Source organism: Cyrtonyx montezumae, unplaced genomic scaffold, assembly GCF_038088225.1.
Source record: "Cyrtonyx montezumae isolate F1298 unplaced genomic scaffold, pur_monq_1.0 scaffold_2, whole genome shotgun sequence".
Classification (NCBI taxonomy): Eukaryota; Metazoa; Chordata; class Aves; order Galliformes; family Odontophoridae; genus Cyrtonyx; species Cyrtonyx montezumae.
The window spans coordinates 11,744,810-11,772,141 of NW_027071936.1; the positions used below are offsets into that span (position 1 = coordinate 11,744,810).

At 45.1% G+C, this 27,332-nt stretch overlaps 1 protein-coding gene across 4 annotated transcripts in view; it reads right to left on the bottom strand.

The window, feature by feature from the left end:
• The window catches only part of NR3C2 (nuclear receptor subfamily 3 group C member 2), a 196,153-nt gene extending 172,156 nt beyond the window's left edge, over positions 1-23,997 (bottom strand). Inside the window, exons 1-2 of one of the 4 annotated variants that reach the window (XM_065736372.1) lie at positions 23,709-23,997; positions 18,924-20,685 (exon numbers count right to left, since the gene is read on the bottom strand). In XM_065736372.1, coding sequence (XP_065592444.1) covers positions 18,924-20,683 — 1,760 coding nt within the window. In that variant the 5' untranslated portion in view covers positions 20,684-20,685; positions 23,709-23,997. Of the gene's footprint in view, positions 1-18,923; positions 20,686-21,844; positions 21,909-22,705; positions 22,901-23,559; positions 23,580-23,708 lie in introns of those variants that run through there. The other 3 variants (XM_065736375.1, XM_065736374.1, XM_065736373.1) reach the window with 3 other exon arrangements.
• Between the last annotated feature and the right edge of the window lie 3,335 nt (positions 23,998-27,332).

The window sequence follows — 27,332 nt, forward strand, 5'->3', positions numbered from 1 at the left end:
CCCTCTTCTCCTCCTTCTCTCTACTGTTCTGAGAGAGACCAGCTCCTCTGTATTAAAAATCATTTTTCAAATAACTCCTGCTGGTTCCCTTCAGGTGCACTTTTCACTCAGGGGGCCTGGCAGAGCCCACAGAGAGCCCCCCCAAAAAACGCTCCTCCTCCACATACGAAGGCAGTGAATTGCTACTTTACACAACAGCACATATATAGCTGCAGAGCTGGCACTTAAGGCCTTTTGCCCCATTTCCAAAATTCTAAGTTTTCTTTAAAATACAGTGCAAGAATACTTGGGCGCAAGAACTAAACAGCAGCATCAAAAATGGCAGTCTGTCACACCTGCTCTCAATAGAGGGGAGGAAGAGTGAAATCCATATAAAAAGACAGGGATGAAAAGTAGATTTCCAGGGTAGGGATTACGAATTTGCTAGTGAGAAAGCACAATCTACCCCTAAATTCCCTGCAGGTTTGCTAAGTAGTCTAAGCGGCAGGCATTTAAAAACAGAACCAGAAAACAGCCATCCATAACAGGAAGATTTTATCACCTCTTCCTGATTTCTCCAAATTACAGATTTTGACTTCTTTGAAGCAAACCTCAATCATTTGCACCTTGTCTTTTAGCTTCCCTTCTGCAATTGACTTTGTTGCAAACCTCATGTAACTGGTAAGCTGAATCTTCAGGACACAAACAAGCAGTGATGTTTGCCAAGCTCCCAAGACAAATTGCCAACTGACAGACACACCGAACTTGCTTTTTTGCAGTCTACCAAACTTGTCTTACATGTCGGCATGAGGCATTTAACACTCCAAAGTAAGTCACAGAAAGCAGGAAAATATTTCTTGAGTTAGGTATGGAGGAAAACCAAAGCTAAAAATACCAGTAAATGTATTCTTGTTGTTCATCACTTATAACCAACACACTTTTAATTTCTTGTCAGGCTTCGCTGCTGAAGAGTTAGATGCATGAGACCAGTTCCTTTAATTTTTGCGTTACAGGTAGCAAGACTTGGTGAGAAACGAACCCATTCTGCATATCTGCCTAACTGATTCAACAGTTTAAAGAACAAATGCTGAAAAATAACAAACAAGCTACATAAGCTAGAACTGCTTTAAAACTTTCTGTTAACGTTCACAAAGTTGTATAAATATGGACAAAAATACTGTTACCCACATAAGCCAGTAGTAGGAGTTATTCATAATGTAGCTTTCACAAACGAAGTGAAGAGTTGATCTGGTACACCACAGTTATTTGCTGTGCAGCTACGGGAAACTGCTACAAATAGCATTACAGCCAAAACTCAATTGTTGCTGAAATGCATTCAGTAAAATGGAAAATATAGAGAAATAAAATACAGTAATTGTCTCTCAACCTGCATTACATATTATGTTTCCAAATTATATAGTATTATATTTTCTATTTTTTAATATAGCCTCCCATTGAGGAACTGACAACACAAGAGACTTCTCTGACCTTTTTTTCCTCTGGATATCTAAATAATATACCGCACAGACGTATCTGGATTATAAGTCTCTAGCCTTTTATTACATCCCAAGGGACAAAATCTGTTTTAAAAAAACACCGCATGTAGCTATGCATAAAACAGCTAATGCAAAGTGCTTTACTAGCTATGCCATTTCTTCCCTGTATCACAATTTTCTCCTATATGGCAACACTCACAGTTCATGAATTTACATGCATCTGAAAGACAAAAACTGGACTTCCAGTGAAGAGAAAACCTGTATGGAACACCATAATACAATAACGGACAACACAAGCTATGATCCTGCACACCCACTGATTTGTACTTAATGGATTCAACACTCAGTGCTGCTGTCTCTTGAAAGGTTTGACCCGAGCAATGGACAAAGTAACTTATCAAGCTTTCTAATCCCCAGACATAGCAGAAAGTATTTCATGGATCTGTTCCAAATTCAGGAGGATGTTAAAAACCACACAGCCACCAGAGAAGTAATTTGTGGGACAGCTAAATCAAAAGCTAGGCAGATCTTTTAAAAGAGGCCTTTCGGGGATTTTGATTTGATAATGTTTATATCTCTACAATTAATCACAAAATAATGAAGGATTCAAACCATCACAGTCAGTGTTCGGAAGTGTGAAAAGAGGCACGCTCTGCATGACATGAATCAAAGTGTCAGAAAAAGACAGGAAAGGGAGCATAATATAAAGCAGCTGATGTTGATGTACTTTAGGAAAATTGAAAACGTCCAGCCGACAGAGGCTTAAGCAAAGCATTTCTGTATGGCCAGTCCAACCGATACTAATGGGACCATTATCAAGAAGCCATCAGGGCTCTGACTGAAGAAAGATCAAATCCTCAGTCTAAAGACACAATCCTGAAACTTTGAGCAGACACAGCTTCAGAAAAAAAAAAAAAACAGATTATAAAGCACTGTTAAATCCAGGGCCATTGCTTTTAGGAAAGCTAGCGAGAGTAGTGGTAAACAATCTATCTCAGATATGCTACTTTTGGGGAAAAAAAAAGCAAAACAACCACTGCCTTGGAACTTCTTTAGAGTCATCAGTTTAGAACGCTGCTTTGAGCTCACTCAAGATCCAATTAACAAATAGGTTTGCATAATCTAAATCATAAAGTGGCACAGTGAACAGCTGACATGAATTCTGAGCTGCTTCCTCAAAGAAAACCAATATTTTAAAGTCATGATCTGAAATGCAAAACGATCTGAAAAAAAATAAAATGCTAGTAAGGAGTTTATTTTCCTTTTCCTATACCTCAGTTTTTGACAAACGGATTTGTTGAAATATTCCTGGAGCCTTACTGACACATAATCAATTGTTTCTTCGAGGGGTTTTTTTTATTTATTTTTATTTTCTTTCCAAACTTGGTGCATTATTCGAAGTTGAATCTACCTTAGCTGTAGATAAGTTTATTTCTCCCTCCTCCCACTACAAATGAGCTGTTCCTCAACACTTCTCCAAGGCAACACACATAGTCAGAATGAATTAGAGTTTTAATTCTCACAACCACCCTCTGGTGAAATGCCTAGTGAAACAGTAGCCCCATGGAAAGCAAGCGGAGAATGGTCTTCAATTACAATGAGAGTGAATATCAACCCTCCGACAGATTTTTCTCCTTTTTAATTCAAACAGCAGCAGCACAAGTCGCATCATTTTCTACTTCTTTTTTCCCCTCCTGGGGGGGCAGGGGGAATGTTTTCCCACACATTTATGAGATTATTTTTTTCCCCCCACAGGCAGATGGTGATAGGACAAAGGGAATGGCTTTAAACTAGAAGTGGTGATCTTAAGATTAGACATTAGGAGGAAGTTCTTTACTCAGAGGATGATGAGGTGATGGAACAGGTTGGCCAGAGTGGCTGTGGATGCCCCATCCCTATAGGGGCTCAAGGACAGGTTGGAACTGGGTCCTGAGCAGCACTGCCGACAGCAGGGGGTTGGAAATGGGTTGGAACTGGGTCATCTTTAAGGTCCCTTCCAACCCAAGCCCATCCAACGAGCCTACAATTCTCCAACATACCACCCAACTGACTTTGGGACTGTATTTAACTGTATGTAACTGTATTTAACTGTACGTAACAATAAATACATAACAATGTATTTATTAACATTTGCTAAAAAACAAAACACCTCTTTGATAGTATCTGAAGGAAGTTTTACCTACTGCTCACCCATTTAAATCACTCATGGACATCTGAAATAACTCCACTGTTATTAATATTTAATTAGTAAAAAAATTAAGTCAGCTGAGGACATAAATTACTACACAATCTCACTCAGAAAAAGCTAATACTGTTTGATTTTATTTAATATTTATGGAAATCTCATAGAAGCAGTTAAGCAACTCATGAGTATGCCCTATCTACAGACGTCAAGAGGCACCAGGAAAGCCCTGGAAGTGCTGATGGTGCTCTATCCCTTCTTCTGATGTGAACATTCAATATAACCACTTTTTCCAATATCTGAAAAATGATAAGCTAAAACTGAGTTGCCAGCAAATCCTAAAAGTTGTCATAAAATGCATTTATTTCCAAGGGTTTTTTTTTCCCTGGTATTAGGTCAGTACTAAAAAATGCTCACGTAACAATTTCAGCTCCTATGAACTCTGACACAAATAGATGCTCATCTGAGTACTCCCGTTCAATTCACATGCACAAAAGCTATTCATTCAGCCACTTACAGTATAGGAATCATCACTCTTCTGCAGTTATTGGGTAGGCAAAAAAAAGAACAAGTCTTGCTGAAAAGTTATTATTTTCCTGTAAATGTGAGACCTCCCGAAAATACAAAACTTGCTAGCTATTTATACTGCAGTTATACAAGGTAATTTAACCTCAATTTGGAGTATTTTTCAAGTATATAATCTATGTTTCCTAGAAAGCACCTTAAGTGTTTGAAAAGCTCATCATGACTCCTTTAAATGCCTATTTCTGGTATTATAATGTACTTCAATTAGTTTGCACATAAAATTATCAGCAAGACATCTCTTATTATTTAAAAAAGTCATAATTGACATGGTAACTATATTAACTTAAAATTCAGCTTTTGCTTGCATTTCACTGTCTCCCTTAATACAGCACACCTACCCAGAGAGACAACTGCCCAGGCCAACCAGCAGAGCGCAAGGGTCAAGTCTATTTCAGAGATCCCAGCTCCTATACTCCAGACCCCACTTGGCTGCATGCAGCACAGTCCCTCTGCTTTCCTCAGGCCAGTGGCTATGGGCAAGGAGGTGGGCTGGGTACAAACAGGCTGACCTAGGCTGCAAGAAAACAAACTGAAGCCTAAATACGGGAGTCCTCCAATTTCTTGATTTCATTGGTGTCAGTTGGTAGATTTTCAATAGGCCTCCTATCATACTTTTTTTTTTCCCCTCCTTATTCTGGGAGCACAGCCAATCCCTAGCACAGCAGCTGACTTTCCCCAGAACTAACTAGAAATATTCTGATAGACTCTATTTATAGACTCAAAAACTTAAGACTGGAAGCAGACAACCAAATTTTTCCATTCCTTGCTCCCCTCTGCTATCTATCTATCTGTCCTGGGCTAACCTAAATTCCAGGCCTGCGTGCATCTCCAGACAAAATTATACTATCCAGAATAGGTCTACCTTAGGCAGGTACTCACCTTAAAACCTCAAAACACCTCCAGAGATCCTTGCATGCAGTCTACTGAAGAGGCTAAAAGAATATCTATCTTCTACTTGCACGTCACATGAGGAAACATTTGCTCTTGTCATTTTAACTCCAGTTTGGACCTGCACATCATGTGTTTGCTTACTTAGACAAAGCCAACAGCAAATTTTTAAGTAGACTTGAGCAGTGCAACATATATATGGGCTTTTATTTATACTATTTTATTTATACATGCACATATATATATAGCTAATACTTGCAAGTTTAACTAACCCCTATTAGTTAGGGCACAGTAAAAATGCACAGCAATAGAAAAAAATCCATATCCCAAAGTACTAGTAATATTTCTAATGAATTAGTATTGTGAAGAATTTCAAGGAGCCCTATCAGATTTTGTTGAGCACTTCATACTGCAGTTAAGGTATTAAAAGTATAAATTTTGAAACAAAATTGAGAAGCATGCTCTGGAAGCAGTAACCAGCAAATCTGATTTTTACTTAACCTTACAATTGTTGCTAGGAAACCCTGTTCAATATTTACCTCAATTCATAGTGCTACCGGTGGAAGTGCTGAGGACTTGGCAGAGAATTCCCAACCTAAATTTACTCTTGCCATCTCACTTACCTAATCCACAGCCCTAACGCAATATAGGACAATTAAGATGAGGATAAGTAGTTACCTTGCATTTGCAGAAACTGTATTTCAGATGTTCCACAAAGTACAGACAGGGAAACAGAGAGAAAAAAAAAGTTCTGCTCTACTGTTCGCTGCCACGCACACTTAATGAAAAGAAAATCACTGCATGAAGTTTTCTACAAATGGCAGATGACTGTTACATTTCTGTTCCTTGAACAACGGGTATTTTAAGGTATCCCATCATCAACTCTCATATTCAGTGCAGGGGCACTTAACCAGCCCACGTGAAATACCAGACAAAGGCTAAATGAGCCTAAACATGCAACACTTCTGTATTTACTACTATCCTTCAACTTGATTACATGAAATACATCCGTAAAAATGATCAAATTATTTCACTTAGGCTGAAGCAGTGAGACACTGAATACGCTCCATTTTCAGTGCTGGTGAACAAAACCACAAACGTTACCAGGATCTGGTGCGCTGTATCAAGCTTACATAATTTAGTACCAATAACTGCTCTTTTTCTAGCTGCTATAATCTCAGTCTTTCATAAATCATATTTCTTACAATTCTGCATTCCTGATCTCAAATATTTCCTGTTCAGCATGAAAACAGCATTCGTTTCTACTGACTTAATGATTTAAGCCAGTCTAAACCCACTGTCGCCTCAGAGCCTGGGGTACTCCATGTGATGCAAGCAAGCCAACACCCATCCCAGGCAGCAGGAAGCCTGACGGGACAGAGACCGACAGTGCTAGTGTGGAGAAGTCACCAGGAACACCCACCAACCCCACCTCAGCCCCTTAGTGGCCTTATTAGGTGTTTATTTTAATAAGAACAACAGGTCTATGTGCTGAAGTCATTAGAAGCTGGATTATCTTGACATCAGGGAAAGGGCTATGACCAGAGGATGAAAGACAGGGATCAGCACTTCAGGGCATGAAGGATTTTGGTCACAGTATGCAGTATGAAAACAAAAAAAAAAAAAGGGAAGATTCTCTCCTCTTAGCAGTCAGTGAACTAGCTCTGAACTCATCTAGGTCCTGGCGTTATAATTGTGGTTCATTGAAAAAACACAGATTAAGGCTTAAAACACTTTCTTCTATGTGTCTGTCTTAATAAATAGAGTGAATGGCCATAAGTCATTTAAAAGACATGGAAACATCACCTATCTCACCCGGCTAGCATCATATTAAAATCAACGTATCAGGTATCTGAAACATATAATTACTTGTAAATGAACAGGTCTGCTTTACAGAAACATTATTTTCCATGACACCCATAATTCTAAGTCATTAAATAAGACTGCATTGTTACAGCTGTTTGAAAATACTTCTTTAAGCTGTCTGCAATAAAAAACAATTCTGTTTTTCTCTGCAGATTAGTATTATTATAAATGAGAAGATCTGCAAGCCTTATCTAGATCTTCCAACTAGTTCAAAAGAAGTGAAGTTCATTAACAAAAAACCAACAGGATACAGCCTATTTGTCACTTCAGTCTCATTTCCTGCTTCCAGGGTTTCATTTGTTGTTTTCAAGAATTCTGGAGTGCTGCGAAGGAAGAGTAAGTAGGTACTCTGGTAATTCTGCATACAGCTTATAAATACAGACACACGTGCTGAAAGTCATGCCTTCAGTTCTCCTTGGGAATCATTTCTTCTGCCTGTAATTCATCATCCTTATTCAATTACCAATGCTTGAGCTAACAGGTGAGAAGCGCAATAAGCACTGCCAGCATTGGCATTAGCAGGCAGTACAGCACAACACAGAGACACAGAGAGGGAGATGGCTGGGGCTGGAGACCTTCCACCCACACTACTTGTGTTCCAGGGGTTGGGCCTCAGGGCAGCTCCAAGGAGGTCCCACTGACCAAAGTCATTTGGGGTTAGAGTACTGTAAGAAGCATCTCTTTTTTTTTTCCACTCCACAGCCACCCCACAGTAAGTGTGGGATATACTCCAAAAGCACATGACTGATCCAAGTAAAAATGCTAACACAAACCTAGCTGTAAAGGCAAACAGACCAGTCCAAATGAGATGTTACAAAAGGAAGGAAAAAAGAATGCTCACCTGCCCCGAGGATCTAGGCTCACAAGGAAAGAACTCCAAAGGAGGGATCTCCAACAAGAAATCCTTCCCCAGTGGCAGTCAGCCCTTAAATGCAGTCTAAGAGGAGCGGAGTCTGACTCCAGCCCTTCTGATTGCACAGGTGTATTACCTTCACCTGTGCTCCCAGGGCTGGTGCTCAATCAGTGATTCAGGCCATGACTCAGCAGTCCCCATACACTAGCAAATTTATTAACAAACTTTTTTTTTTTTAACATAAGGAAGGGAACAGGACCGTTTGCAGACCTCCAATGACTGCCGTTTTGGTTCCAGAAAACAAGACAAAAAACACAGTAAATCAGCAACTCACTCTTTTCACTTCGTATTTCCGTATAAATCAGCACCTTTAATTTCTTCCCTCTTTTTAGAATATGTCCATCCAAAACACTCATCCTTCTTGCCTCTTCCACCAAAACAGGATTAATATGAAGCAAGTAACTGCTTTTTATCTTATTATTTGCTTGTGCAGTCTGAAGTTGTCATTACCACAGATAGAATCAGTCAAAAATTTCAATGCCTAATCTACTTATTACTGTCAAATCTTAAAAAACGTGCATTCCAAACAGTCTCAAGAAATAGAAAGGTTAGTTGGGAAACAAGTACAAATCAAGTACATTGTTTCGTTGCAACATTATCTTATGTCATTAGTTGGCAGCAGCCATAAAGTTCTGGATCGTTTCCAATATTTACTTCCATACACTGAGTAGAAGCTGACACATCTAACCTCTACTTTGTTCATCTTCCAGTAGTTTACATGAATTCAGATTAAAATAAGGATTTGAAAATTGTAATTGAGTCCACTTAGATGATTCAATTTCCCTACTGTGAATCAGAAGTAAGAGTAGGGCAAACTCCTACAGTGCTCGCAGAGCTCATCCTGAAGAAATGTTGTTCTACTCTGAGAGTTTTACTGCAGGATGGACTACAACAAAGGTTCAGTGCTGAAATTTTGACAAGCTAGTAACGTTTAGTAACTTTATACAACCCTTAAGGAACGCTTATTGGCCAATATTTGCTTTTTAATTATTAACTTAAGAAAGCCTTAGTGCCTAGAGATAAACAAACAAATCAAAAGCAGAAAAGCAAAACATGTCACAAAGCTTCCTCCACCCAAAAGCCAAGCAGACAAGCAAGCAAGAAGGGGGCAGTCCTCAAGAATCAGAGGATGATCCTCATAGCACCAGGGGCACCCTCCATCCGTACGCACAACTTCAGAGGGAAATGTGCTGCCAAAACTTTCCCCATACATAACACGTCATGGTCATGCCCAGGACACTGCCTTCTGCCAGCTACAGAGACACCCGCACTGACCCAGAAGCACACATTCCCAGCCCAAAGGGCCAAGATTGGTGACATTCATTTTCTATTCAGAATTTTTTTAAAAATAATAAATAAATAAAGACATGGATGGCAAACGTAAGGTTATATCTGTTGTCTTCAAATAGGACTTGTTCCGAAAGTTTTCACACATCCTAGGATGAACAGCTGTGCTAGTCTTAGTAGTTCATAGAGTTCTCTATTATTTTTTAATTTCTCCAAACAACTTAGAGAAGTAACAAAGTCAGAGCTAGCAAAGTAGATCCTAACACAGCACTGGGAAAAACAGCTCAATGACTGATCTCGTCTACTGTACACAAATGTCATTTACTTCAAAATACTGTACCAAAGCAAACAAGTCAGACAGCCTTACTGGAAGTATTCCAAGTTACCCACCAACCTTCTTGGCTGCAAAGTCCTTGGAACTACAGGCTTCAAAGCTCCTGAAGCGGATGAGTTTCCTGAAGGCCAGCCCTTTGCAGTGCTGACCGTGGGACCTCCAGTCTTTCAGAGCAACTGCCCGAACCTGCACCCCTCACCTGACCAACCCCAAAACAGTGCTTCCAGAAGCAACACCCTCCCTGCTCCCAGCTTGAGGTCCTTCAGCCTTCCTCTGCACAAGAGGCCATGCTGGCAGAGGGACCGTAGCTAACCCAAGAGCCCCCTCCCCACTCCCTGACCCGCAGCAGCCACGTACACAAACACAATCGATTTTCCACAACCAGACACTGCCAGAGTAAACCAGGACACGCGGGTTGTGAAACCTGAGCTCCCCAGGGGCTCTGGGAGCACAGGTCTGGGTGAGGACACAGCGGGGTGACGCAGTTATGCAGGTACATGGACGTGGTCAGATTGTGCAAGCTCCAGGGGATGCACAAGCATATGCAGCTGCCCACTGAGGCGGGGCAGCACTTAACCTGCCATCAGGGAGCAAGGCACAGCCTAAGGGTTATCAGCAGAGCATTGCTCCGCCTGCTCACACTCATTAGGGGACTGGGCCTCACCTTGAGCATTGCATGCGGTTTTGAGCACCACAAAGTCAGAAGGACATAAAGCTGTGCAACAGCATCCAAGGGAGGACTATGAAGATGATGAAGGGTCTGGAGAGCAAGCTGCATGAGGAGCAGATGAGGTCCCTTGGTTTGCTCAGCCCAGAGAGGAGGCCTCATGGCAGCCCCACAGCTCCTCACAGCTCAGGGGGAAGCAGTTTATAAAGCCACCACTTTTTTAAACTCAGGATAGCAGCAAAAACACAAAGAAAAGCAGAACAGAACAGATTAACTTCACTCTGAAAGCCCATTCAGAGAACTTGCTGCACCTCCAGATTCAAATAAAAAGCATTGTTTAGAAGAGAGAATGTAGTTGACTGAAATGATACAAAAATCATCAGAAACATTCAGCAATTAGTCTGAAATTTACTTTACAACCTCAAGGCTAAAACTCTTTGATCTATTATTAATTATCACTAACCACAATCAGTAGTGTTCCCATGCATCTTTGGAGAGCATGCAGAGTCCTATAAGCCATTTTAAAAACAATGGATTCAGTTTCTGTTCAGATGTTCCAACTGAAGCTTACTTTTCTTTTTTTAAGAAGTATCTTATTTTATCAGCCCTGAGTTACCCCCCTTTCAAATATAAAATCCAATCTACCGCTTTCTTCCTCAAGTAATTCAGAGCACCGCTGCTTACAGATTGCAGATTTATGGAGATTTAACTCAGCAAGCAGCTAACAACGCATTCTAAGGTGATTGCAGGAGCTTAATTCACAGTTTAAAACAAAGAAACAGAATTCAAGTCATTCTCTTGTGACCTACCTACAGTTTGGGAACTTCAGTCATAGAACACTGCTTGTAAACTGTTTGTCCACGTATCAAACGGACAGGACCAACGTTAGACATCCTTTTAAGAACCCAGAATCATTTATCTTATTTGAAATCCTGCAGCACTGATTTCAGTAAAGCCAGAGGGAGACTACCTGTATCCTTTCAGTAAACACGTTAAGAATTAGTAATTTCTGTTAATAAGCTTCAGTTACAAAAATAAATGAATAAAAATAAAGTAGCTTTTTTAATGTCAAGAGGTAACTTATTCAAAAAACTTAGCCAGAAAGCAAATTAACTTTCAAGATTTTGTAAAAACTCAGGGATTTCTAAGCAAAAGCATGCATATATTAACGGTGCACACCCACTCTGCTTCAAAGCATTACAAGTAGCCCTCAAACAACTCCCAAGCACGTGGAGAGCCCAACACAAAGACAAGAGCTGCTTCCATCGCTTGTGCCTGCAGCAGCACTAGAGCATACTATGCTGGGATTTGCAGGTACAGATAAGCAGGGACTTCCTAGCCTACAAGCTATCCCCCTGTGGCATAAATTTAAAAACCAATAACAAACAAAAAAAAACAGCCCTCCCACCAAAGTCAGCACACCTCCTGCAGCAGCAATAATAAATAACAGTGGAGTGACAAAGTCTTTGGCTGCAGCAAACGAGAGCAAGCCCAAACGCAGCAGCCACAAATATAGAAATGAAAGAAAAAAAAGCTGCTAACCTTTGTCAGGCCTGAGGTCAGCAGGGAACTCCAGAAAAAGACCCTTGCTCCCACTAGCAACCCTCAAAAGAGGTCAGGGAAGGGGTGGATCCTTGCTCCACCCTTGCAGTCACTCAGGTGCACTGTATGCATCTGGGTTCCTCTGGCTTGGCCCTCCCTTCCCAGCAGGTGCTCAGCGGTTCAGGCCATGACTTAGCACCTCAGTTCTACAGGGCAGCACAGTCATGCAAGGTGCTGTTCAGCCACTCAAACGCATCCAGCAGCTGCCCAGTTGGACAACTATCACGTGGTGGAAGTAGTTCTCACTTTTTCTCCACACATCTCCTCCACCTGGAAGAGACTGCAGCTGAAGTAAGGTAATTCATATGCTGAGCACCAAGCACTGAGTAATGACCATCTGCATGTGAGAACAGATAAAAATATTAAATTTAGACATACTTAATACATGCTTTTCACACACCCTTTTATCATTCTTATACAGACCATACTGTCAGATGGATTTGCCAGAGAACAAGTCAAGGTCTTATGGTCGTCGTAAACCACGGTATTTTTTGACCTCTCAGAGCTTAAATCTGAAATCACAGCACTCCACTTGTTCCCTGAGGGATTCTGATTGAAATCAGTCCATTATTAACTCCAGTTTCCACAACTATGTTCAAACATGTTAATAAATACAGACACCTACAGTTAGAAAACAGAAGCTGTCTTTGAAAAGTATACCCTGAAAATATTGCTGCTGAGATTATGGCTTGATGACACACTGAGCAGCAACATGCACTTGTGGTATTTCAGGGACACTTTTCCTTTTCCATCCCATCAGTTTTCTCTCGTGCCCATGCCACACCGTGCTGCTCACTGAGCAGCACTGGCAGCCAGTTTCTAGACCTTCACAGTGAACTGGATCAGGAAACCTATCTGGCTCTCACATGTAACACATGTAACACACCCAAAACAATGGCAGAAACAGTGTCAGACCAGACTCCAGGGCATTGCCCAACAGCACGTTTAATCAGTGGAAACAATATATTGGTCAACTGCAGACGACGTCCAACAGCAATCTCTACTCAAACTGTGGTTCAATAAAGCACAAACACATACACAGAAATCTGAGTCAACCAGACAGAGCACTTGAGAGCACGTTTAGGTTCCATTAATGCTAAGTGCTTGTTGAATAAGGACAAGTTATCGAATCAGAACTTAACAATTTACTCCCTCTGCAGATAACAGGAGTACTGCATCATTATTAATACCCCTGCAACAATCCATGTGGACGCTCATCCCATAAAATAGAATGGGAACATTTCTGCACAGTACATATTTCAGACACCAGTGTCTTCCTGTCTTCATTAAAAGGAAGTAATCCATACTGTCAAAACACAGATACTCAAAATTTCTTCTGCTTGCTTATTTTAACATCTGTGCACAAAAATGAGCCTGTCTTGCCTTTTCCAGAGAACAGACAGAAAAAGGTATCACAGTGAGATTCTGTATCACCAATTGGGCATAAAAGATTGGAAACAGTTACTGGCTATTATCAAAATAAACCATGGCAAGCCAATTTGTAACAGCCAAGTTTCGTACAGTGTAACAGTATCAACTGGCCACATAATGTTTCAGTGACACGCAGCTTGACTTATCCTCCCATAGGAAGGAACAACCAATCCCCAGGTACTGGTACAGGGATTGAGAAAGGAGCTCTTATTTCCCTGTCATAAGAATCAATTTGCATGTATAAATTAGAGGGAAAAACGAAGCATCACTGGGAACCTTAAAGTATCTTTTACATATATAAATATATATATACATTCATAGTTTGAATGCCTCGATAAAATGAGCAGAACAAAACAGAGCACCCTCAACAGAACAGTAATGAACAAAACTAGGAAGTACAAGGCTGCGAAATGCACGCTGGTATGCCAAGGAGAACCTTTGGACCCATGCATTAATGCAGGCTCATAATCTCTACAGTGAGAAATATAGACATATCTAGAGGTTCCAGTTATGTATCAAGCTTATATCCAGAAAAATTAAAAATTCAGTTATTTTTTGTAGTCCCACATATAATTTCATAAATTAATTTCCAAATTGAGAAGAACGGTGCAAATTTAAGGCTACAGAGTACAATTTCAGAGAACTGATGTCCAACCTTTTCAACGGAGAACTGGTGGGAAACTAAAGGGGAAAGCCTACCAAAACATGGTCATATTTTACACACCTTGCCCTTTTTCATATGAAGTACATCAAAAAACAAACAGAGGTGAAGGTCAACCATAAATTCTAAAAATAATATTTACCAGGCCTTTATCTCTCTGGCAGGTATCATTCTGATAAGCGACTATTCTAGATAATTTTTAACACAACATTATTTACAGAAAATAACTGCAATAGCCTAAAATCAGATTTTAAACCAGATCACCCATTCACATCAGGGAGGGTCACCCATAAATGAAGCCTGTGCTGTTGTTACTATCAGGGTCAGAAGGATGGACAGGGCCGTCCTGCATGCAGCCGCTGCTCTGGTTCTCTGGGATGCACCAGCCAGCCGAGCCTTCAAGCCTTCAGGCTCTGGGCTGCACACCAAAGCAATCCCTTGATCAGTGCAAACCACTGGGGAACAGGCAGTTATAAGAAGTCATTAAACACCACCAACTTGACCATAAATGCTAAGAAGTCAACGATAGTCTTTCAAGTGATTTTGGCTTACCTACATTAGACTCTAAAATATGATGACGAAATGTTTTGTAACTCCCTCAGCTGGTTGACAATTAAAATGTAATTACTAGTAGGTAGAAGTAACTCTTGATGAAATAGTGAACTTATTTAAAAATATCAACACAATGCCACTTCGTGAATTCAACCCACACAGCCCAGGAAGTTTTGCTGAAACAGGACGGCTTCATGCCCCACCACCATATACAGGCAGGCTAGCAAACAGAAACAAAATTTCACAGGTTCCTAAACACTTCTAACTTAAATTCCCTTAAGGCTACCCACACCCCAAAAGGACAGATATTCACATGCTTAAATTCTAACGTTCAGTCCGACTCTTTGATGTGTTTACCATCTAAGACATGCAGTTAAGCCTCATCACAGAAGAACAGGTTTGAAGGTACTTTTATTTAGTTTCTGGATCAAAATTGGGGGGGGTGGATGGGGGGGGGGGGGGGGAACATGAAGGTTTCATTACTAAAAATAATTAGACAAAAATTACACAAGCGAACCATATGCCAGATTAACAGCTGGTACAACACTCCTTACAATCACAGGGGAAAAGAAAATTGGGAGGGAGAGGGAAAGTGCAACCTGAAAGCTTGGAAAAGTTTTGAGCAAAAGTGCTGGTGAATCATGAGAAACTAGAACTGCATCCGAGTCCTTTTTTTTCCTGACACCTATCTCATCAAGCAGCACCTGCACCTATTCACCACCATTCAAACAAGGAAAAAGGCTGTGCATGGATCTTTACCCCAGACCTCTATGGTATGGAGATGTGACATCCCCAGGGGTCTTCTCTCCCTTTGGGAGCAACTCTGCACCTGCTCCAAGCCTGGGAAGAAAGCAGCTTCAGGGGAGTTGCTTGGCAAGGCAACACAAGGAGGTGTTACCAGGTAATGGAACCTAATAGTCTGAATTTTAGCCAATTTTGAAAACTATCCAATTGCAAAGGTTTAGAAGAATGCACAGTAGGCACATCAGCCCTTTGTTTCCACCACAGCTGCCGAGAACAGCAAGTATGTACATGTACATACAAGAGTTAACATGGAAATGAGAGGGAAAAGGCACATTTGCAGAAAAAGCATTAGGTAAGAGCTAACGCAGCAGAAAGGTCATCCTCTTCAATTTTTACTGTTGTTTCAAGCAACCCTGACATTTTCCTAGGCCATTTTGAAAATTACATAATTGGCAGATCATGAGTCTTAGGCTCATACCCTGATTCAGATGAGCAATCTCCTTACAGCAGATTTCCGTCAATGACATCACACCATCTCCATACCTTAATTTCCAAGCCCACTTCTGCCATTATTTGTTTAAAAACCGCTATTTCTTAGCGGTTGAAGGGGTGGGGGTCTACACACAGACACACAGGCGTGATTCACCTTCTATTAAAAATAAAACATATTCAGCCTTCCAAAGACAAAGACATGTTCTGCATGAAGCAACATTTCAAAGCAAAGAGGCTAATGTGTTTTTTTCACATAAGAAGCTCTCCTTCCCCAGATCCTGCAGATTGCAGTCTTATCAATGAAGTTCCCACCATCCCGCCTATGGATAACCACAGTTGTCCTTTACCAAATAAAAACAACTAAAAAAGAAAATGAGAATGCTCCAGTTGACAGTGGGTACTTGGTCAATAAGACAGCAAAGTATTTCACATCCCTAAGCTATGTTTATTTGATGTATAATAAAAAGTGATATTTTAATAGGAAAAGAAAATATTTCTAAGAACATTCTAAACATTCTCAGTGTGAAAAGCCTTCTTCACTCCTGGTCAACCAGTCCTCTCCACAGTGTAGACTGCATACCAAAGAGGGTGCAATGCTGAAGCTCCAATCACAATGCTGTCAAAACAAGACCTGCTCAATGCAAATTATCTACTGGCTTCACAGAATCATTAGCCTCCGTTTTTTGCCTTCACCTTAGTGTTTTCTTATGGCAACTTATAAAATAAACATATCTCAGGAAAAAAAAAGAAAGATGGAAGTCTTAAAGCACCTGAAGCTTTGTATGGCGCGCTATGAAGGGTTAATCACACATTTCAGCAACATGAAGGAGGAAGAATTTTGTCATTCCAACACCCTCTTAACACGGGCAGATGGAATACCCCTTGGGACACGGCTTTAAACTATGTGCATCTTAATACAACACTTGAGAGGATGAACAACCTTAATAATGATTTTCTCTGCTTCAGCTGGAATGTGGCACAGGAATTAAGGATAAAGGTGAAGACCGATTTGAGGCTCATTAGGAAGAGTCAGCTTTTACAAGTCTTTGATTCGTCTCTTCAGCAGACAAATATCTGTATAGGCACCTATGCATTCAAATCTGTACTGCTAAGATGACCTCTACATTAATTTATTTTGAAACTTGAAAGGGCTTCGCACAGGTCCCCTGCTGCATCTGTTAGCACAAAGTCATTGCCAGACAGCTTAACAGTAACATTTCGTTAAATAATGAGGCTGAGAGAGAGATTTGAAATGATGACACGTGTCCTAATCTGAAACACAGATCAGGATGTCTGAAGTGTTGCAACCCTGCAGATCTCTGCCACCTAAACAGAATTTCGCATGTGCATAATTGCTCTGAGAGGTATAAACTTCAGAATTTCAATCACGCAAAGCAACAGCTACACTGAGACACATACCTTACTAAGATATCAGCTTAGAAAACAAAGGAAAGTACAGTCACATCTCCCCTGGAGTCAGATGATTCATTTATGGGTCTAGAGGCACAGGTGAGAAGAGCTACCATGGAATAACGTCAGATCAGAAGATATTCCTTCAAAAGCCTTAAGCAAAACTGTCATAAAAACCTAACTATGGATGACCACGCTCCTGAACAGCATTTCCCTGTTTACTGTGCAATGGATCGCATCCTGCAGCAGATGACAACCTTGACTCAATGCGAGCAGCACTTACTCATGCAAGAGCTCTCATGGGTGGCAGGAGCCAGCTCCCAAGTAACAGTGCTCAAAACATAGGCAAGTAATATTGGGTCTTTGTTTGCAGGCAACCCATCACTCTTCTGGTGAACTTTTCCCGATGTACAAGTAACTCCATTTTTATGAGCATTCATCTGGTAAAATAACCAGATATCCAGGAAGTACATTTGATCCAGGAGTAGAAGGTGACAAACAAACTGCTTCATGCAAAGTTCAACAAGAAGGTGGGGTACAGGCTTCTCACTTTGAGCACCATGTATTAACAAAAGCACATTCGCTACAAACAATACTTGCAACAGACAAAGAAAAAGTCAAGTACAGCATGCAAATTATTCAAGTAGACTGCAGAGGCACCAGACAGGTCTGAGAATAGAATGCAAATATTTAAAGTGTTTATCCCCCCCAAACTCTAGGTCCACAGAATGTCCTCCCTTCCCAAAAGCACCGTTAGCTTAGCCATTACGTTTTTCATTGCAGGACCATTTTTTAATCCAGAAATACTCTGAATCACACAAATACTGAGCAAGTACACATGCTTTTCACCCCCATTCAAGAATATGGTAGGAGTTGCAAGTCTTTTGATGATGAAAAAAACAAAAAACGAAAAAAAAACAGCTTTAGACAGGTAAATACAAGTTCTGTTATTGTCTGTTTTGCTGATAGCATAAACCTGGGGCCAGGCAGTTGGACACACGAGGAGGCTATGTAGCTACTGTAACTCAGTCACACTGCCAGATGCATTTAATAACTTCTAAAACCAACTGTGCAACTAGACAGCTTATGTAAGGAAGCGTCCTTCATAAAACACACCAACACCTGTTTGTGGAAGAAGGATGCGCTTCCACGTATCAACCAATAAAAACGCACAGGACACTTGAGTATTTCTCTCACCAAAAGTTAGGAGATCAATTCATCCATCTTTCCCTTTCAAATGCATCAAGTTTTAACAGCCCTCCTCCTTCTGGAGGCATTTTTCTATATATACAAACCAAATGTTCCTGCAGTTACAATACAGAAATAATATGTTGCCACAGGCTTGTAAGGTTTAGTTTCTCAAATTTAACCAGTTGAAGCCTGGTGCAAAATTAGAGACAAACATCTCCGGAAAAATGGATTCCTGACAGTACCATCTTATCCTCATCTCAACATTTCACCTGAGTTACAACAAATTTGAGCAGCAGCTAAGAATACCCTTTATCAGACACGCAAGAGTAATTTTACTAACCTCTCATTATAAGAAAGACAATGTTTGCAGTACTAAGAGCTCATAAACACAATAAAGCTACACTTTGAAATCTAATAACAATAGAATATAATACGCTCTTTTAAAATATTAAAGCGAGCAGTTTGTTTTTATTAAAGCCACAGCAAACGGCAGCAAACGACCAGCTAATCAAACAGTGAGAACTGAAATGCAAGCACAGAACTACGCATCAGCTCGAGAAACATCACGCCAGACCTCATTTTAATTCACACCTCGTGGAAAAGGGAGGGGAAAAAAAAATCAAGTAGCAATTTGCTCGCTTACCTGGACACGTTTTCTGGAATGTACTCTAGAACTGGATACCCATCACTTCTTCTGGATGCCAGCTCTGAATGTGATTTCCAGGTCTCCACTAGCGTGCTGACAGGAGGGAAGGAGCTCAAGTGCTGAAATGCTTGCTCTCTAGCAATGGGCCGCGACAGAGATATCGTGCCCTGGGCACCGATCCTGTAGTGAAAGGACTGTCCACCTGAATTTACACCAACAATGGCAGAGGATGGTATGCTACTGTCTTGGTAATAGCTGCCATCATCAGGCTCCTGCTTAATCCCCACAGAGAGGCCTGGATTTGGAAAACCGCTACCTTCACAATTGCTATCAAAGGAAGAAACAGGTGGTCCTAAAATCCCAGAAAGAGAGTAGTAGTCTTTGTCATCCATGAAAGAAAAATATGAGCCATCTGTAAATGGAAAAGGATTTACTGTTTGATTCCCTTTAAAAGAGGCACCGGAACAAGGGTGTTTAGCTGACTCTTGCTTCACCGGTACTGAAAATGGGCAATCAGAACTTATTTTACTGTTTTCTCCAATGCACGCACTACCGAATGAACCGTCCGGTTCAGGTTTTATGAACTGAACGAGGTTCATCTGGCTGTTGTTTGAGATGGCATTCTCCATTTCCTCCATTTTGGGAAATGGGATCTCTTGAGCACCCTTGTCTTTTGTTTCTGGACTGGGAACAGTATCTTGGCTTCTGCTAGGTCCAGCCGGCGTGCTGGAAGCAGGGAATCCTAGAGAGCTGTTGACGGGACTACAGATCGAAGATCCCCCCACAGTGCTAACCGCTGGGCTGGAGCGAGTGGACCTGTTATTGGCATTGGAAGGGCTGGCAATAGAGCTTCTTGAGTTCAGGTTTGCGGGGCTGGACACAGAGGACCGCATAGTGATATTGTTAGGACTCGAGACGGGAGATTTCACGCTGCAGTGACTGGGAGGACTAGAAATTGGTGATTTCATGCTACTTATAGGGCTAGAAAGTGGAGACCCTACGTTGCTAACGTGAGCGGGGCTGTGCAACATGGACCCCCGGCTCTCAACGTTGGGCGATCGCGACAAGGGAGTTCCCTGCCCGATGGGGCTGTGCATAGCAAAGTTCCCAAAGTTAGCAGTAGTTGAGGACACTGAGTTAACACCAGCAGGACTACACACCGAAGAAGCCATGTTCTGAGGACTGCAGCCTGAGGGACTTTTCTCTTGACACACGATGGGGCTTTTGACAATAGCGTGCATGGCACCGCCATTCATGGCGCTTCCCGAGTCCGCCATCAGGGACCGCAGGGGCCTGCTGGGGCTGTGCAGGGGAGAGGAACAGTGGCCGTTCTCCTTGTAGAGCTTCACCAGCTGCTCCACGTTCTGGTAGATCTTACCCGGGCTCCCCTGGTTCTGCTGGTCGTACGGGTAGTCGGCGTCACGGATCGAATCCATATACAAACCCATGGATTCGGCCACTGTTGCTGACAGTTCCTTTGACTCCGTTTCAGTTTTGATGTCAGAGGGCAGAACAGCGGGCTGGCTGCTGTCCTGCTGCAGGCAGGAGAGCAACTCGGGTTTTTCCTTGTTTCCTGGAGCGCTGCTGTTTGCAAAGGTGCCGGCAGCACAGCTCACATTCACTATCTCCATGTAGTTACTGTCATCAGCCTGCTCTCCAGGACCTAGGGAAGAATACTCCACGGACTGAGGAACTTGACCCCACCGTCTCTCCATATCTAAGCCTTCAGGGTAGCTGTGGTATCCTTTTGTCTCCATAACTAGCAAAGATATATGGAAAAAAAAAAAGAGTGAAATTAATAAGTGGCAGGACAGTGCAATTTACTAAGGAAATTTCCTAATTTCCTAAGGAAACAAGGCATATCCGCTCACTCTGTCTATCCCTGTCTGTCTGCTTGCCAGCCCCGCTTCCCACCCCATCAATCTCTTCTCAACCATACCAAGGGAAAAAGGCTCACGGATACGACAGTCTGACAGATTTTCAGATAAAGATGGCCAGCCATCAAAAAACGACCCGAATTCCTGCCTGAAAGCGTATGCTGCCCGGTGCCAGCCCAACCTTGCAGCACCACCAAAGACCTCATGCTGCTGTGTTACAGGGACGGCAAACCAGCAGGGGCTGGTGCTCTGCAAGGGTTTTTCTTGATTTTCCAGTGCTGTAAGTGATGCTTTGAAGGAAAGCTGCAGTTCCATGGGGCCGGGAGCCAAGCTTTCAGAGCCCCACTGCAGGATATGGAAGGACAAGCTGAGTGAGAAGACAAGCCCCACATAAGTTCCTGCTCAGAAGGAGGGGATGATGCAGCGCTTCAGGGTCTGCAACCCCACCAACAACCGTGGTAGGAAACAAGAGGAACGCACAAGGGAAAGTGAAGCTCCTCCTAAGAACCAGCCCTACAAAGCCTCACGCCCAGCAAGGCACTCTCCCTAGGCATGGCTGTTTCTGAGTGGTCACACATGCATTATTCTGGAAGGATTCTGATATTCTGAAAATCACACACAGGTAACAGCAACATCTTAAAGAACAGGCTCATCATCTTGTCAGAACCATACAAAGTCGAGTGCCAGTACTTATAATATCAGAAAGATATTTTTTTCCCCATTCCAAAATGCTTCAGTTTTGCAGTGTTTAACGCCATGCTCAACCACCTCATCTAGCACTGCTTAAAAACTATTTCTTTTTTTAAGCAACATCGTAAAAATAGAAATAAATTAGGGAAAAAAAAAAAAAAACCTTTAAGGGAAAGGCTTGAGTTCTACTTTGCCTTTCCTTAGGGCTACAGCCTTAAGCCTGGCCCTCCTGTCGGGCACAAATGTTGTCAGAACATCACCCTGCCGACCCAATCCCATTCCTACAGTCGAAAACCTCCAGCCAGAAGTGCTCGCCCTCACGCACAAAGTCACTTCCAGATCATCACTTACCCCACACGTTAAGTGCTGAGCAAGCCTAATTCCTACAGAAATCAATGGCGGCTGCGAGTGACCGCCACTTCGGAACCCCGGGAGCTCAGGGAGGGTCAGAGCCGGGATGGCAGCGTCCCGCGAGCCCCGCAAGCAGCGCGGGGCCGCTCCGACACAGGCCCGGAGCTGCGGGAGCGCCGCGACGCTGGCTTAGCGATCCTTCGCAGCAGCAAACCTCAAAACTTCGGACACAATCAATAGGCGAACGCGTTTCAGAACTTTAACGGCTGGAAATCTGGGTCACCCCGTGAGTGGGGGGGGTGGGGGGGGGGAATTAAAAAAATAAATTCCACGCCGGTCCTGCGTTACCGGAGGGAAAGCAAAGAGATCCTGCGCGGCTCGGGGAGCTGCAGGGAGCCGGGCTCCAAGCAGCACCGAGGCTCGCGGCGGGGGAGCCGGCGGGAGGAGCAGGGCTCGCGGCGGGACCACCTCGCGGCGCGGTCCCTCGCGTTCAGCTCCGGCCTCTCCTCGCCGCCCCACGCGCGGCCATTTGCGAGCACCCCCCACCCTCACCTCCCCGCGCACCGCGACCCGCCGGCGTGAAACGGGGCGGAATTTCAGAGCCTCCTCACCAATCTAAGAACCGACGGCCGCCAATCCGGGGGTCCCGCTCCCCCACGAGGGTCACCCATCCCCGAGCGGGACCAGCGATAAGTTTCGCTCCCGGCCCCCCCGCAGCCTTTTAGGTCTCGCGGCGCTCGTTTAGCCGTCTCTCGCCCGGCGGAGCATCCCCGCAACACCATTCCCCCCCCCCCCCCCACACGCGCCCTTCCCCGGCCGCTCCTCCCGGGGGCCGCGGGGCCGCGCCCCCGCCCGCGGTACCTGTTGCCGCCGAGGGAGGGAAAAGAAGGAGGAGGAGGAGAGCGGAGGAGGGAAGAGGAGGGAGGGAGGGCGGGCGGATCGGCGCGGGGCGGCCCCCCAGCCCCTGCCCGCCCGCCCGAGGCGCGCCGCGCCGCCCGGTGTCACGGCGCGGCACCCGGGAGGGGACGGGAATAGGTGCCAAGTCCTTTAAAAACATGTCACATGCCCGCAAGTTCAAGTTTACGTCCCGGCGCCGCGCGCTCCCATTGGCCGAGAGGAGCGCGGAGGGGGCCAGGCCGGCCCCGCATTGGCCGCGCGGAGCCGTCACTCAGCCGCCGGGCGACATGACTGATACAAAGTTGCTGCGACACAGGCGGCAGCCGCAGCTCCTTAAAGCCGCAGGGCGCCGCGCCCCGGGACGGAGCGGGGTGGGGGGGAAGGTGCGGCCGCACGGAGCTCGGGGACAGCGACGGGGACGAGCGTCGTCTCCTCGCCAGCCGCGGGTTTCCGCGTTTCGGCGACAGCGCGTGGATCCGCGCGCGCCGCCGGTGCAGGGATGGGTTAATAATAATAATAAAACGATAAGGAAATTAAAAATTAAAAAAAAAGGGGGGGGGAGGAAGGAGAAAAACACACAAGCAAAATAAATTATAAAATAATCAATAAAAAACGGCTGCGCGGCGGAGCGCGCCGAGCCTCAAGGACTCGTCCTATGCCCTCCGCACCCGCGCGCATCCCGACCGACGCTGCCTTCCCCCACAGAGACGCGAGGAAAGCAAAGTTTGAACCCCGCGCTACCCCCCCCCCCCCCACCTCGCGCCCGCTGCCCCCCACCCCACGTCCCGCCCGGGAGAGGCCGTCGGGGAGCCGCGCACCTCCGCCCGCAGCCGCGTCCTCCGCGCTGCTCCCATCCGCGCTCGCTGCCCCGAGCCACCTCTGTCACACGGCCGCGTCCCTTCTCCCCGCGAAGTTTTCGGGCTGCGGCCGTGACCTGGATACCGCGCGGGGTCCGCGCTGCACTCACCTCACTACGACATGGTGGTGGTGGCGGCGGCGGCGGCAGGAGGAGGCGCGGCCCCCGGCTGCTGCCAGCGAACCATCCGACAGCGAGCGCGCACCGGCTCCGGGAGGAGGAAAGAGAAAAAATATATAGGGGATTTGGGGAGCGAGCGGCGGAACGGGTGCGGAGGGGCTGCGGCGCGGCGGGCGGACAGCTCCCACCATGGACGCCTGAGGTGGGTGGGTGTTCCCGCGGGTCACACCCTCGCCCGGCGGCGGAGGGGAGCGGGGGGTGGATCCAGGAGTGGGGAGGGGGAGAGGAGGGAGCGTCCGGGGGGGGTGGGGGGGGTGAGAAGGGAGACACCCTCCAAAAAAATAAAAAATAAAGGAAAGCCACGGGAATAATAATAGGAAAAAAAAAAAAACTTATGTCATTCCAGGTAAAACTCCCATCTGCGCCACCAAGGAGCGGGAGGGAGGGGAGCGCGGAGGGTGTAAACTTTTTCCTCTCTCCCCCCCCCACCCCCCTCCCCTCCCCGGTACCGCCCGGCCCCTCGCAGCGCCCCGCGGCCGCGCCGCCCCCCTCCCGCGCCGCCCCGGCGCTCCCGGCGGCAGCCGGCGGCGCGGCGCCGCGGGGTTCCTCACGCACGGAGCCGCCGCCGCGGTTCCTGGTTCGCGGAGCCGCCGGAGGAAGGGAAGGAGGGCGGGAGGCAGGGCGGGCGGCACCGGGGGAGGAGTGTCTCCGCGCCCTTCCCCCGGCGGAGCGGTTCTCCCGGGCCTGGCGGCGGCGCGGAGCCGAGCTGCGGGGCTGAGTGCGCGGCGCTCCGCGGAGCCGGGAACTGCGGGAGGCGGCACCGCACCGCGCGTCGGGGTCGGGTGGGCTCGGGAGCTTCAGAGCTCACATCGCTGCTGCGGGGCGTATCGCGTTCCTATTCCCCTCGGGACTGTTTCCACGCGGATGATTGGGAAGTTCGGGGCGTTGCGCGTTTCTTCCTTTAAACATCCTAAATAAAGAAAGAAGTGGAGAAATAAATAAACAAATTTAAAAAATACAAAAAAAAAAAAAAAAAGAGGAAGCGGAGGAGGAGGGAGGGGACGCGGCCGCGCTGTGCTGCAGGGCGGAGGGGCTGCCCGCCCGTACCTGCAGCGCAGGGCCGGCTGCGCTCCATCCGCCGCCGTCCGCACCCGTCAAACTTTGCGGGAACTCGATCGATGCGGAACGGGACGGCACGCGGTGCTGGGCTGCGAGATAACAGCGCGCTCGGGAGCTTAATTTCACAATTAGTTTGCCGTATTATTGGAAGCAAATCATATTTCACTGTGCCTACACCAGCGCGCTATTTTTAGCCAGAATGTCGCTAAAAAGGAGGAACCTACCGAGATGTATTATCGCACAGAACGCGAACAATTCCCTCTCTCTCTTCCTTCACTCCGTGCCGTGCTAAGGGGCTCGGAGAGCTCCCAACCCGGCGCCTGTGCCCACCGGGGCAGAGGGCAGTGCCCGCCCGCAGGGACCCGCCGGCAGCACCACGCACAGCAGCAGAGGGCTGGGCCGAGGGTCGCGCTGCTTTGTCTTACTCTTCCTGCCATTCTTGTGGGGCTCATTATTATTCAGGGCAAAGGTGTAAACACAAACAGAAGCTAGGATGCTTGGAGGTAGTCTCAAGCCTCAGTAATGCATAACTATGATTATTATTGTCGAGCAAAAAAAGTTGAAGGAACGTTCCTAATGCCTTGGTACCGAATGTTTTTTGTTTGTCTTTTTTTTCTCCCGTTTTTCCCCATCCCAGCAGCGAGCTGGCAGCTGGAGGGGCAGAGTGCCTGCCAGGCGCACGCAGGATGCTTGCAGACTTTCTGTGGATTCAGTGCAAACCTCATTTGTTTTCTGCCCACAGTTCGCAGGAGCACTCCGCTTTTTAGTGGTTGACACTACAGCTATTTTTAGCGGCATTTTAACAGCTGTCACTAACAACAGAGATCTCATCTTGAGTGGGGAAGAGAGATTATCTGTTTTATTAAAAAAAAAAAAAAAGAAAAAACGACATAATTGCCAGATTATAAAATGCAATTTAGATCTTTATCGATCAAGAAAAAAGGCTCTGTGTTCCCCTTATGCCAATCCCATAAAAAAAAAAAAAAAAAACAAAAAAAAAACCTACAGTGGGCTTGATAAAATAATGACTGGGATCTACCTGACTGGGAAAAACTGCTGTTCCGTAGTTAAACATACAAACAGTGCTTGCAAATTCTGCTCGGAGTGGCCCTGTGGCTGCCTCCTGCTGCTGTGTCACAGTGCGGGAATGGGCAACAGACTACAGGTGGGCTGGGGAGCAGCGAAATCTCACAGGAGAGGTCCTTTCCCCAGTGCTGGATGCAGGTGAGCCTATGCCAGCCACATAGCAGGGAGCAGCGGGCACACTGGGTTAAGCCACTCTGCGGCAGATGTCATCCCTGCTCCAAAGATAGTGGCAAATTTGCCCTGGATAATGCAGTGCTGAACAAGATAACTCGGCAAGCACCAAGCATTACCTCCTCCCCTGCTCGCAAAGCCAGCGACTTTGCACTGTGAAAGCAGCCTACTGTACTGCCTTGCTTAGAGGCCATGTGCCCTATTTTGAGAACTGAACCAAAGCGGATGAAGTCTTGAGCTGAGTCCAAGTGAGGCAGCTGGGCATTTCCCACTGCTCTCAGCCCCAGTGGAGCAGGCAGTCACGTGCTGTGCTGGATGAGTCCTTCAGCTGAGAGTTAAGTTTGATGCTGCTCAGCTCACCGGTGACTGTGCAAGACACGTAGCTGGCTGGGATCACTTTTCAAAAGGACTGCAGCCAACTTCAGGTGGCTGTGGTGAAGCTGAGGTTGCTTTCCCAGTACCACTGGCACCCTGAGAGCAGCCTGCTGTCTCCCCAGCTCACTGCACTGAACACCTGGCTTCCCAGGCACAGCAAAAGCCTGACACCAGCCCTGGAAAAACATAGGTAAACATGTTTTCATATGGCATGCTCTTGCACTCCTGGATATCAATATTTTATCTTTTTAGTCCCATTTTGAACTATTTTATTCTTTAATTACGGCTAAGTCTTTTAGCTGAGCAACAGAACATGTTCCCTTTTAACCTGCATTCTTTCTTTCCCTTTTTTTCTCCTCCCCACCCCCTCTTTTTTTTTTTTTTAAATGCTTCTTAATGGCCCATGTTGTAACCGCGGTTGAACCACATCTAAGTATAGTACAATTGCATTTCTAATGCATATTGGCATTAGAGACTACTTGCTTGTGTGAAGGGCCAAGATGTGAATTTGAAAGCACAGGGTTCCAGTATGTTTTAAATCACAGTGGTTATTGATGATCAGCACTAGTTAGTTTCATCTGGTTCAAAATGAAACTGTCTCACAAGAAATTACATGTTTTGAATTACAGGTCTCACTGACAAGGGTAGGATATATGAAGCACAAGCAATAATGCACAGGTGGTAATTTGTATATTTTGTAGCTTTAATATTGCTGCATCTATCTACTTTGTTTATATTCATCCTCTAGCTTGTTTATTACCTGCGCTATTACTTGTGAGAAAAGGTAACTTGATAAGAGCACGCCGCTAAAAAAATTGTCAGTACTGTAGAACTCAGACTTATCTCAATATTAATGAATTTCCA